General features: G+C 44.8%; 1 protein-coding gene across 2 annotated transcripts in view; it reads left to right on the top strand.

Annotated features, from left to right (window-relative positions):
- The first annotated feature begins 2618 nt into the window (after window positions 1-2618).
- LOC138981716 (GRAM domain-containing protein 2B-like) overlaps window positions 2619-14126 on the top strand; it is a 126829-nt gene continuing 115321 nt past the window's right edge. The window contains exon 1 of one of the 2 annotated variants that reach the window (XM_070354767.1): window positions 2619-4097. In XM_070354767.1, the coding sequence (XP_070210868.1) occupies window positions 3628-4097 (470 nt within the window). In that variant the 5' untranslated portion in view covers window positions 2619-3627. The remainder of the gene's footprint in view (window positions 4098-14126) is intronic. The other variant, XM_070354778.1, reaches the window with a different exon arrangement.

Below are 14126 nucleotides of genomic sequence, written 5' to 3'. Positions count from 1 at the left end.
CACAGCGACCATTCCAAACGATCCCAGACCAAAAAAAATCTATAAGATAAGATAAGAACTTTATTGTTCATTTTCTATGTGCATACTGCGTGTATTCATGGCGATGTTGTGCGTGGTACTGTGATCCGTTAAAGTGCGCTGTCTCGCTTAGTACCGCCGACTTCAGCACTAGAGGTTTCTGTCGGGGTTACCCCACCCTTAGCCCCTGGTCAGGGACCTTACCTGGGAGCACAGGTAGCAGAGGTTTTAACGCGCCTCTTACCCGCGTGATGAACCCATATGAGCACATAGGGTATTTACTAGTCAACAGTGCCACCTGTTAACCACCCCGCTCTGATAGGAACACCGCCAGTTGGTCCAGGACAGCTTATTCGTCCGGGTAAGCCCGACTTATATCGCTGCAATCCCTTATATCTAAGGGACGCCCCCTATCCGCCGCCTGGGGACCCGCCGGGTTGGGGATGGTCGCCCCGCCACCTAATTGGAGATAGCCTGACCCCGGTATGTGCATACTCATGGGGATTTTTCCTTTGGCTCCACATCGCCTTATTTACAGAACAAACACAAAGACATCAAAAAGTATGAAAAAGATTACATACATCAATCAAATCAACTTTTACATAAATATATTAGATTATGGGCTATATCTGACTGTCGCTCTTGATCACATGGCACACAAACAATTGCATGAAAAGGGAGCAAACATACAAGCAACAAAGTAACTAACTAATTAACTTACCAACTAATAGGAAACGGTTACCCTGCTTTCTGTCACTTTCCTTAAAACAACTACGAATCAATTAACTGCTCATCGAATGATGTACGTTGACATGGACACCACTTTCTGAATTATTTATTACAATCTCCAATTAGGACTACGTGTTCGTGCCACCCGATCCTTCCCTTCCCTTCCCTTCCCTTCCCAGTTCTACCCGCATCCCCCCGCTCTACCGCCACCAGCCTCATATTGATTTATTGATCATCATCCTCTCTCGACGCCCGAGACTCTTAACTTTCTTGGATTTGTCAAGTTCTCTCATTTTTTTCAGTCCATCCGATGCAGTTCACTATCATCTCTCTCTCTCTCTCTCTCTCTCTCTCTCTCTCTCTCTCTCTCTCTCTCTCTCTCTCTCTCTCTCTCTCTCTCTCTCACACACACACACACACACACACACACACCCACACACACACACAGTCTCGCCCGGACACGTGTTCAATTTGCAGATAAAAAGTTGTTGCCAGCACTTAAAATTATTATGACTATCGATGTAAAGGAGTTTGTAAGCGTTCTAATTATATATATATATATAATTATATATATATATATATATATATATATATATATATATATATATAGAGAGAGAGAGAGAGAGAGAGAGAGAGAGAGAGAGAGAGAGAGAGAGAGAGAGAGAGAGAGAGAGAGAGAGAGAGAGAGAGAGAGAGAGAGGGGGATATAAAGAAAACAATAGAGAGAGAGAATTAAGAAACATAATTATTGATCAGTTTACAAGGGGGCAGCGATGCGAGTCTGCTGCTGGATCGATAGCCTAGCGGTATCGGTGCTGGTCTTGGCATGATAACATAATCCATGTACACTCTCCTCTACTCGTAAATGCAGCATGCAGCAGCAAACTTTTAGCACAATTAACATCCAAAGTCTGCTGTTGTTAAATGTTTTAATCGTTTTGGTACTGCATTCCTTGCATTCTAACGGCTTTAGTGGAGTTTGTTTCAATTTACTTTACTTTGTTCCTTCCTTCCTTCCTAACTTGCTTTTTCCACGTTGCTTTGTTTTTGCTTTCGTTCCTTCTTCCTTACTGTATTTCTTCCTTCCTTTCACCTTTCTTTATTCATTCATTCCTAAAGTAGGTAATCCTGATTCGTTATTTTGTTTATTATCGTTATCACCATTTTCCTGCACGAAGGCTCAACCCGTAGCGTATTACAAGCAGCAGGTGCAAAACAGTACACACAAAACGTGTCCTTCAACAGAACGCCGTTCCGACTACCGTTCTGCGTTGACTGCGCAACTTCCGTTCGCTTGCTGGACGCGCTTGTGTGTGTAATTCAATTCCTTATGGAGAAAAAGACTGGTATTTATTTGCGTCCATATTGCTTGCCGAACTGAATTAGTTTGGTTGTTGGTTTCTCCATCAGACAGATTATTTGCTCTGAATTGCTCGTGAATTAGTTCGTGTCTGTGTCATTTTGTACGATGTTCGAGGGCTCAGGATCAAAAATGCCACGCGACCCATTACATTGTACAGAAGCGTGAAGCATGGACGACCGATTGGTCCACATACTTTGAGTGTGTGTGTGTGTGTGTGTGTGTGTGTGTGTGTGTGTGTGTGTGTATGTGTGTGTGTGTGTACTGTATGCGTTCGTGCGTGTGTGTGTGTGTGTGTATGCGTTCGTGCGTGCGTGGGCGCGTGCATGTGTGTGTGTTTGAGAGAGAGAGAGAGAGAGAGAGAGAGAGAGAGAGAGAGAGAGAGAGAGAGAGAGAGAGAGAGAGAGAGAGAGAGAGAGAGAGAGAGAGTTTACTTACAGGTAATAGGCATTCGTCACAATGTTAGACTAGTTCTATCATACTTTATATTGTATACATATCATATTTTATATTGTGTATGCTCCTTACATCCATTAAAATCGCATTTGTGACCCTCCACCACGAAATGAGTTGCATGTCACCTCGCGCGGTTCTGCGCTAGGCTTAATATTAGTTCGGGGGGTGCCTGGTAACAGTGTGAGGGTCACCTTAGTCACAGGCTTATAACTCGACAAGTTTTCGCTCTTTTCTAAAACGGTTTTCACCACTGGATAGAGCATAACAAACTCTTTAGGAAAATGTAAAAATATGAAAATCATGCAAAGGTGACATGCGACTCATTCCGTGGTGGAGGGTCACATTTTTACTTCTGAAATCCCAGAGTTAGTCTCATGCCAACTATCATTATCATGCCAATCCTCTAAGTAATATCCTATTAACGCTATTTCTGTACCATCATTCTAGTCTGTTCCATTTCTGATTCTCATATGTCTAGCTGGCTATTGCTTGTTTTATGCCTACGCAACGACCATCGAATCTGACAAGAACGCAATCGTTGGCTATCGTTCTTTTTATATCCATGTGTTATCCCTTGCTCAATCTTCTGTATTCTTGTCGCACTTAGGTTTTTAAACTTACAGACAGGTGCTTTTCGGTCTTCATTTATTACCTGATTAAAATATTCCTTCCTGCGTGTTTGTTACAGATCGCTAACGGGGTCAACAGACAAACAGTCTCCAAAGACAGCATCGACGACCACACCCCCGCCTACACCGCCACCGCCATCACCGACAGCGATCACAGGTCCGCCTGACTTCAGCGTGTCACCAAGAGTCACACGATCCCGCTCCTTCGGCGATGCCATTAACTACAGCAGACGACAGCACTCGCAGTCGCCATCGTCGTCATTGTTGTTTGGTGCCCATGGTGAGTTTTCCACCGCCGCCACCATCAACGAAGTAGGCAGCGAAGACTGCTCCGATGAGTCTCAAAACACCAGAAATGCCGAGAGAAAGAATTCTACGAGAGCGTACGAGCAGTCTTCTGCAACTGCGCCGGAGGGAGTAGTTCCACCGCGGAGCATGCGCAAGCGTGCGGCTTCCGGCGGTGACGTGCTACTGAAACCTCGATCTCTCTCCCTGGTCCCAACTACTACGACAAATTCTTCGTCTTCAACAAAACCGTCCAAAGCGAATCCACCCCGCGAAAAGTACTCCCACTTGAAAGCCTCTTCTCCCGTCGGCGAAAGGTTAGATCGGTCGAAGGACTGGGAACGGAGCAGCAGTCCTCGACACGATGTTGTCCCTGTGACGAAAAACGAGTCACCTTCACTGGAGAAAGACAGAGACTCTGGGGACAGAGACAGGGATCATCCAGGGGAGGGGACATCGAAGCAGAAACGCAAGAGCGTGTGTGTGGTGCCCCCCTCAGATGTGCACGCCATGAGACTGACGAGGTCCAACTCGGAGAAACTGCCGCCGGAAGAAGGGGAGGCGATTCATGATGCTGTCGCGCCTCGACGTTCTGCTGGCCCTGCTTTGAGTCAGTCAAGGTGAGTCTGTCTGTCTGTTTGCCTGTGTGTATGTTTGTCTGTCTGTCTGTCTGTGTGTCAATCATTCTCTCTGTCTCTCTCTCTCTCTGTCTCTTTCAACCTGGCTGTCTGTCGGTCGGTCTGGGTATATGTAAATGCAAGTGCAAGCGTCTGCCAATGTGAGGAAGAGGGAGGAAGGGTGAGGGTGTTCGCATTTCTGAGCTCACACACACACACACACACACACACACACCTACACACTACCACACACACACACACACACACACACACACACACACACAGTGACACATACACAGTGACACACACACACGTGCACACACAGCAGCTTTAAAAGATTTTTTATCATTTAATGTGCTGGGCAGACAAGAAAATGCAGAATCTGAAGCACACGATTTTCTGCAAATTTAACCTTCATTTTTCAGACCCTCACTACAATTCTATTCCCATTGACACCCACACAACTCCTCCGTCCCCTCCCCCTCTGTTTCAAATATCCAATGTGATGACCTCGTTAAATCTAGTCATTAATATTTCAAACTCTTACGGGCATCTTGGAGACCATTTTTTTGGCCTGTCATTTGTCTTCTGCATTTTGTAATTGTTTCCTGTCTTCCGAAACCTGAATCTATTTGATCACTTTGTGTCGAAAGCCGCTTCCTTCGTTCTTTTTCTTTTCTGGTTCTTTTTTGCTTTTCGCAAAGAATATTTATTTTTTATCTATTTTTATTTATTTTTTTTAATTTTTATGCAATTTATATCGCGCACATATCTCAACCACGGATTCAAGGCGCAGGAATTTATTTATGCCGTGTGAGATGGAATTTTTTACACAATATATCACGCATTCACATCGGCCAGCAAACCTCAAGCCTATTAGGGCGAGCATTCACCTAATAAAGAAAGAAAGTTTCCCAACTTTTGAATAAGTAAGATTGTTTTAATTCTTTCAATATGATACTATAAGCGTGCCTTCCTTTCCTGTTTACATGTTGGTAACCGCGAGGAGGAAGCTATCTTTTACTATATGACAAAAACGCTAACGTTTATATTATTTAATGTCGCCTATACATGCCTATATCGTGGTCCACATGCACTGATTACATAACAATACCATCACAGTCACACTGAGTTTACGACAAACTCCAGAAGAAATTAAAACAGAGGTCACATAAAACTAATTTAAAACTAAGTCAATGGGACTCTGCCAAGCGAGGTAGAAACTGTGTCTCCCACGCTCAGCCAATCGTAGAAGACAACGTATCAAATCAGAAAATCGATGATGTCGGCCTGATTGTGTTTCCTCTTGCGAAAGAAACAGAAATCAATAATTGTTGAAGCATATAAAAGTACATTGCTATGTGTTTATAATTCGCACCATCATTCTTACGAGAACGTAGAGTGTCTTGGTAAACTTTGACTTGTCGAATTAAGAGACCACAGCACATGTGCTAGCATCTTGTAGCTCAAAGTTTGTGGAGGGTTTGGGACTCCACGACTTAAAGGCAAAGCCCTTCTCGTGTAAACGATACCATACGGATCGCCATCTCAGATCTGTCTAGGCTATCACGTGGGATAAAACCATGGCTTCACTTTGGCACATTGCGAAAATCAACAGCTTATGTGCTCTTTTGTGTCGAGTGATAATGCTTTGATGAATTAATTTCTTAACGGCCACTACAGGCTTTTTTATGCAAATAATGTATAAACAAAAATCTCACTGGGCACAGGCAGCGGTCAGGATGTTGATTTGTGTGATGTGTCCAAGTTGAGGGACGTTCTTATCCCATGTAAAAGCCTGACCAGATCTCAGATAGTGAGCCGAACTGCGACATTGTGGCAAGTGCCAAAATACGACTTTGCTACAAGAGCCCAAATGCGACACTGCGACAAGTTCCTATCCCTACCTCACGGAGCCTTATGATCAAGGATATCACGGAATCGAACGAGCTGCTTCGCCTGATGAGGGACCGGAAGTGACCTAATTCTGTCCTCTCGGCCTGGCTGACAGCCAATCAGATGCGACACGAGCAGACGACACATGCCCTGCAGGCTTCGAGGTGTGCTTGCTGCTTGTTCTAGACACTGGATGATGTTCTCCCGCTCTTGCTTGATCTGATCGGGGATGTACAGTGACTGTTCACTGGTCAGTTCAAAGAGGTGACAATTGGAAGCCGCACCTGAGTCGTGAAGCAGTTTAAAGATTCGAAGCTCGCTTGTTAAAAGTGCCATCAGTATGGCAGAAGAGGTGATCCACGGATTCGGATCCGGATGCGTATCGAGCTTTCGCACTGCTTCATGAGTGGACAGTCCAGCTTCAATACACAGCTTGACCATCTCTTCTCTGTTGGACTCACAGCGCACAGCCAGCTGCAGCAGGCTAACACCGTCCTCTTCTACGCGAGGGTCAGTTTTGCCTATCAGAACTTTAGCATGTTCGAGTTGACCTTTCTTCACAGCAAGAGCTAGTGGTTTTCCAAGCGCCGGGCTGGTCTCTGAGCATCTGTGCAGGAGACTTTCAACCTGTTCCCATTGATTCTCTCTTGCTGCTACAGTGACAGCGAAGTCCACAATGGTTGGGTCGTGGCACGTTTTTAGTTCTTCTTGGACCCAGTCCCAGTTATATGAACGTGCTGCCACGAACACAGTCCAGTACATCATACCATTCTCTTTGCACTTTTCAGCGAGACACCTGCTTTTGGAGGGAGAACAATGAAGGTAAGAAATCCGATTATGATTGTGTGCCCCAAGTTCCATGTGCCTGAGAAGTCCGACAGCCACGTCAAGCTTAGTGTAATCAAAGGCTACCTCGAACGCACTGTGGAGGAACCCTGGATTTAATTTGCTACCGAGTCTCTGTACAACATCGAGAGTTGTCGTCCAGCATGTTGATGCCAGAGACAGCAACAGGGCAAGGTTATAGTGTTCATTTGTGAAACACCACTGAGTGTTTTCCTTCCCGAACCCATCCCGACATTCTTTAAATACTTCTGTAGACACATGTTTTAGATTAAACGCAAGGACGTCTTTGACCAAGATGGTCTCCAGCAAAGGTGCGCAGAGGTCCCGTGTTTTTTCTTGTCTGAAGCTTTTGGTCAGTGTCTTTTCAAACTGATCTTCAGTCAGACGAAAGGGATGCAATTTAGACAGTTTTCTCAGGGCATTCCACTTGTTTGTTCGCACTGAAATGTCTGTGGCCACTCTGAGCGGGCGTCGGCGTGTACGCCATTCATGGCTAAGGCATCTTCTGCAAAACACAAAGACAAAGTTTGTCTTACTTCGCTTCAAGGCCTCTCTGAAAACAGTGTTAAGAAACTTCCTGTCTTCGTACAACGAGCTGAAATCGCCGGCAAGTTCAAGAAGACTCGACAGTTTTCCATCCTCGCTGGCTCCTGCGACCATTCTGGACATCAACTTTAGGTTGGCGTGTATCGCGGCGCCGGAAAGCGTCCACGTAAAGTCCACGGCATCTTCCCACTTCCTTAGTCGTTGGCACTCTTGCAGGGCAAAGACTCGGTCGTTGTTGGAAAAACTCTTGTTGCACGTGCATGTTAGTTCAAATGCGGTCGTTAGCTGCCCTTGTCTCACTGCCTCGTAGAAAGCCCCACGACGCTGACTGGTGGTGCAAACATCCTTCTCAGCCATCTTAACCACAACTTCCCTGCTTGCTTCTCTCGCAGCTTTGTGGAAACCCAGAGCACGGGTAGTTGCTCGGACTTCGGGATTTTCGTACAGCTTGATGACTGAGGGCCACTCACTATGGGAACAGGCCACGTGAAAAGCCAGGTCTGTTTCGCCCTTTGCTTCCAGTGTGTCGAACGCGGAGAACGGAATATCCCCTTTGAGACATAGTTGTTTGAAGACCCGACGCCCGGACCGTACACTCGTAATCAATCTGTAGAGGTCCTGATTGTTCGAGACGGCCATAGCCTGTATCATGTTTGAGGCCAGCGTTTTGTCAGACAAGCATGTGACCTCGATACTTTCTCGACAAGATTTACCTACCTCTTCCATGGTTGTCTAGATAAGGTTGACCGGTCAACTACCACATAACATTTCACTTCAGTATTGGCTATATACGAACGTGTAGGCTTCAACAGTAAAGTGTCTGTCTATGTATAACACAAACGATGCAAACAGGAGACAAAGTTCCATATTAACGTTTGAAATTAAATGCATGTAGATAATAAAGTGTTCATGCCCTATCTGTCATGTCTTAAACTCCAGATGCTTTGACCGCCCTGTTGGTGTTTGAGCCAGCCGGTCCTGTAGGTTCTGATCTTGGAAGACCTTGGCGTATCCATTGATTCCCCTCTCTAGTTCAGTGTCGCCCTTAGGGCGGGGATGTAGCTCAGTCGGAAGCGCGCTGGATTTGTATCCAGTTGGCCGCTGTCAGCGTGAGTTCGTCCCCACGTTCGGCGAGAGATTTATTTCTCAGAGTCAACTTTGTGTGCAGACTCTCCTCGGTGTCCGAACACCCCCCGTGTGTACACGCAAGCACAAGACCAAGTGCGCACGAAAAAGATCCTGTAATCCATGTCAGAGTTCGGTGGGTTATAGAAACACGAAAATACCCAGCATGCTTCCTCCGAAAACGGCGTATGGCTGCCTAAATGGCGGGGTAAAAAACGGTCATACACGTAAAATTCCACTCGTGCAAAAAACACGAGTGTACGTGGGAGTTTCAGCCCACGAACGCAGAAGAAGAAGAAGAAGTGTCGCCCTTTTGACCTGTTGAAGAAAAGAAATGCCTTGTATCCATGATATTTTATTCAGTGCTATTCTCAAGCAGCAAACATTTTGGTTTTGTGTTCAAACTACACACCTAGTCTTGTTGCGGTGCGAGCAAACAGTAACATTTTGGTTTTGTGTTCAAACTACACACCTAGTCTTGTTGCGGTGCGAGCAAACAGTAACATTTTGGTTTTGTGTTCAAACTACACACCTAGTCTTGTTGCGGTGCGAGCAAACAGTAACATTTTGGTTTTGTGTTCAAACTACACACCTAGTATTGTTGCGGTGCGAGCAAACAGTAACATTTTGGTTTTGTGTTCAAACTACACACCTAGTCTTGTTGCGGTGACAGTAAACAGTAACATTTTGGTTTTGTGTTCAAACTACACACCTAGTCTTGTTGCGGTGAGAGCAAACAGTAACATTTTGGTTTAACGTTTATTTCGTTCGTAGTGTTCTTCTTCTTCAGCGTTCCAGCGTAGTGTTAAAATTGCGCCTTGCCAAGACTGACACAAAATACAGTTCTACAACTTCTCCTTACCGCTTTGGGCATGCCATATAATACGTTACAGCTCCGAATCATCCATGTATTGCGTGGTATTTTGTCTCGACGGGGTGAATGAATATGAAGTCACTCTCGACAGAGCCTCGAGTGACGTCATCATATTCATTGACCCAGTCTCGACAAAATGCCACGCGATATCATGGATGGACGGAGCTGTAACTTATACATCACGGTCAGAATAGCAATATCAACGCTATTGTGTTTTCAGCGCAGCAATATGGGCGGTAAATTTGACTCCAACAAGTATAATACGCCTCGTCTTAGGCTTGGCGTATAATACTTGATCTTGTAAAATATCCGCCCCCATCCGCGTTTCGCTGAAAACTCGATAATTATCTGTTATTAGAGAGAGAGAACCCGCCAGCAACCACACGTAAAACTCGCGCGCGCGGCACACACACACTGACACACACACACAGCGTGATTTACTTACAATTCGGCTGCATATCGTCACAGTAAAAGGCGCATTCTCGGCTTTGTCACACCAAAGCCTGTGTAAAGTCCATGTCCGGGATGAACATTTTCTTTTCTTCCAAGTTCAGTGTTGATTAGAAGAGCGCTTTTTTTTGTGGGGCCGAACACTCAACGCTCTTCCCGCTCTTAATAGTTCTGGCTAGCTCGAATGAATTCTTGCTAGAATGAGTCATTATTGTCGGTACACATGTCGTTATTACTCCGAGTTATTGCGCTTCTAAGCTACTCACAAAAACTGAGTTAAGGATCACTTGCACACAAAGTCATAACTTTCCAAATAAGAAAGCCAATGCGTTGGTATTTGGCAAACGTTTAATTCAATGCTTTAGTAATAACGATACAACATTTCCTTCAATTTCGAGCAATCGTTTGGTCTGTACATTTTATCAAAGTGTGTACGTATAGAAATTTGATTTCACAAAGTCGTTGAAATCACAAGACATGGCATTCAGATGCTCCCAAAAGTTCAGTAATGCGTGTAACCGCCCTAGCTGTTCTGGCACTCGACGCAGCGAGTCCTCATAGAGTTCACCAGGGTGGTGAAGATCATTTGTGCAAGCGCCTGCCACTCAGCCTGCAGCATCTGGTAGAGGTGCTGGACATCCCTGGGAGGGGGGTGGTTGCTCCTCACTTTGCGATCCAACTCATCCCAGAGGTTCTCAATCGGGTTGAGATCAAAACTGCATGCTGGCCACTCCATTCTGTTGACTCAAGACTGCTGCAGGAAGTCGTTGACCACCCTTGCCCTGTGGGGGCGAGCGTTGTCATCCTGGTAGACAGCCTGCGGTCCCATCTGCTGCAGTGTAGGCACAGCCAGCGGTCGAAGGATCTCATCCCGGTATCGGAGGCCAGTCAGGTTACCCTGTACATGAAACAAGGGTGTTCTGTGGTGAAGGCTGAAAGCCCCCCCAGACCATTACAGAACCTCCACCAAAGGCCACCTTTTCTTGGACAGTGGCGTCAATGTAGCGTTTCCCTTGGTGCCTCCAGACCCTCAGTCGGTCGTCGTTGTGGTTCAGGGTGAAGCGTGATTCATCACTGAACAGGACCTGGGACCATTGCTGACGTGTCCACCTCACGTGACGTCTGCAGAAGGGGCGGCGTGCTGCCCTATGGGCTGGAGTTAAACGTGGCCGTACAGCTAGGCGACGAGAACGGAGGTTAAACCCATGAAGGCGAGTCCGTATGGTCTGTTGGCTGTTGTTGGTGTTAGTAGCCACCCTCAGCTGCCTTCGAATAATGCTGGAAGAGGCTGTTCTTGTTTGCAAGGCTAGTCGTTCAATGAGACAATCTTCACGTGGAGTTGTCTTCTTTGGTGGGGCGGTAGATGCTGGTGTTGTCGCTCTGATGCACGGGGTCAGTGTTCTGTATTGTTTCAGTATTGTTGATTTTGTTTTGCATTCTACTCTCTTAGACAATATGTGATAACCGGCAAGGTGCTGACTTTCTTTTGTGCATTGTTGATGGTGAATGCATGTTAATTTATTTTTAATATACTTTCTTATGTGATAACCAATGTACTATATTTTCTCAGGACAAAGAACAAATGTTTATTTTGAATGTTTTATGTATGTTATTATTACGGACACAAACGCTCAGCAATGTAATTTCTCTTTTAGAGATTAATAAAGTTATTGTATTGTATTGTATTGTATTGGTCGCCCAGCTAGGTCTGCGTCTTTCCTGGACCCTCCCAGTGGCTGTGAAACGTTGAATCAGTCTGACAATGACCGAGATGGACACGTGAAGTCGCCTGGCCACTTCTCGCTTGGGGACACCATCTTGGAACCATGCAACAGCTCGTCCCCTCTCAAACTCGTTCAATTTTTGTCGTGGAAGCATTGTCAGATAATGCCTAAAACTGGTGGTATGTCTTCTCAAAAAGCCAAGCAAGTGACAGCATCTCACACCTAAACAGCAGTGCTTGCACGTGCATAATGGTTTTTCCATGTGGCTTGTGCAATGTGTTCAGGCTGAACGGTCCAAAACAAGGTCCTTTTTCGCAAGTTTCCGCTTTTTCTTTTGCTACCAAGCTCAGTAGTAGAGAATCCCGTTCAATTTTCCCACTAACACAACATCGCCCACTTGCAGCTGAATACGAATTTATAACAATTTAGTTTGACGGAGAAATAAATAACAGTGGCGAACTGATTTTATTGAGCACCTGTTTTCTCATAGTGATCCTTAACTTTTTGTGAGTAGTGTATAATTACATCTGGTTACACCTTGTTCACAGGCATTTATGACGATGATACAACGGTGCTTGGCAGAGTGACTTGCGACGAGGTGTTTTACTCAACTGATATATATCAGCTCTCGTGATCTGCTGTTGTACTGGTAACTTCTATCAATACCGCTGTGACCTACTTTTACCCCTGTTGCGACAGTAGGAGCCACGGTTTGAAAGGTGATATAGGTAACAGAGATAACATTCACGTACTGGATGCACCCCTGTCTCTCTCTCTCTCTCTCTCTCTCTCTCTCTCTCTCTCTCTCTCTCTCTCTCTCTCCTCTCTCTCTCTCTCTCTCTAATTAATGAATCAGGTGTTAGGCAAGACAATTTTACTTCCCACACATTCACCACGAGGCAATATGAGGTGTGTGTGTGTGTTTGACCAAAATAGAGACACAGAAAATCTCAATCACACACACACAGAGCAGAGAAGGGAAAAAACGCATTGTTATCATACAATCTTTACTTTTCTAACAATTTAATACGCTGACAAAAGCTCGCTCTGTACATTTTCGCTTTTGCATCCCAGAGTCATTGGCAGTCCCAGTTCAGATGTACTGTTGTGAATTTTTAAAAATCACTCATTACAGATCGTTCAGAGCATTCACGCTTCCATTTTCAGCAGTTTTCAGAAGCGAACGTTACCGTTACTCACTGTCATAATTCCTCCGAAGACGGAATGCCACTGCCTAAATCGCGCGAGTGACCTAAACAGATCCTACACGTAATCTTCCCTTTTTGATGACAGAGTCACCGTCCCTGTAGCAAGAGGCCTCGGTACGTTCAACAACAACAACAACAACAACAACAACAACCCTAATTCAACAGATAGATGGCCGGTAAAGCAAAATAGCACGGAGTCACACAGCTGTTTCTAGAATCTATTTTCTAATATATGATCATAGTTAGTAATAAGAACTTGGAATGTATCCGTTGTTATTTTTAACTACTACGATTCGATCGGCTTGATCCCCCCGAAAGTGGTGTATGGCTGCCTACATGGCGAGGTTAAAACGAAAATACACGTAAAAAACCCACTCATGCCAAAAAAAACCAGGGGCCAGTTTCATATACGCGCTCTTAGGCGTTCCTAGGAATAGGGCCTTAAGAGCTCTTAGCTGAGAGTGGGACGAAAGTTAGGAACGACGCGTTTCATGATCCATCTTTGGGATCGCTCTTTGCAAAGAGCGAGCAAAGCGCTATTTTTAGTGGCTAAACGGAGTTTCCCGATTAGTTACGTCACATCAGGTTCAAGGTCACAACATCCGGTTGAAAGCAGACGAAAACCTGATGATAACATCGATCCAAACAAAGTAAGGACACATTTACACATACAGAAATAATAACCCTCCTTTCCAATGTTAACAAAAGCAACGCGATCGTGGAGGCTTGTTTTTCTAGCCCCGTTACAAAACGAATAAAACATGAGACTTGGTACCTACGTATGTATACATGTAGATCTAGATCTGAATGACGTCCTTGACATCGTCCATAATGAATTTTCTAGGCCTCAAATTTGTTAATAACTTCTACATCTGTGGACCGAATCACTTGATATATGGGATACTTAAACTTCAGTCTATGCATGACCCTTCTACAAATTGACAAATTTTTAGATCAAATGGTCTGACTTTTGTGCATTTTCAAAAAAGGTTGCCAAATTCGGGGATCGACTCAACAGCACGAGGTTTGAAATTGAGCAGTCGCCGAACTAACCCGATTTCAGCACTCAAGATTGTTAGCTTTGGGATAATTTGAATGACTTAGTATACCTGAATCAACATCAGAGAGTCAGTTATTTGAATATAGCAATTAAAAGCCGGATCAGGGCATTTCAAATGGATGAAAGCGTTCCTGTCATAAATGAATTTTGCGTGGCATTGCGAAAGTGTAACTGTACAACGAAGGGTTTATTTTTTCAGTCATTTGAGTTTAGCAAATATGTTCATAGTTGTGCATACACTTCAGTTCATCCACGACCATTCTACACAGTTTCGAGTCTCTAGGTATAATGATCGGACATTTA

This window comes from Littorina saxatilis, linkage group LG1 (assembly GCF_037325665.1).
Source record: "Littorina saxatilis isolate snail1 linkage group LG1, US_GU_Lsax_2.0, whole genome shotgun sequence".
NCBI lineage: Eukaryota > Metazoa > Mollusca > Gastropoda > Littorinimorpha > Littorinidae > Littorina > Littorina saxatilis.
The sequence above is the reverse complement of the archived record's forward strand: the minus strand, read 5'-3'. Positions and strand labels throughout refer to the sequence as shown.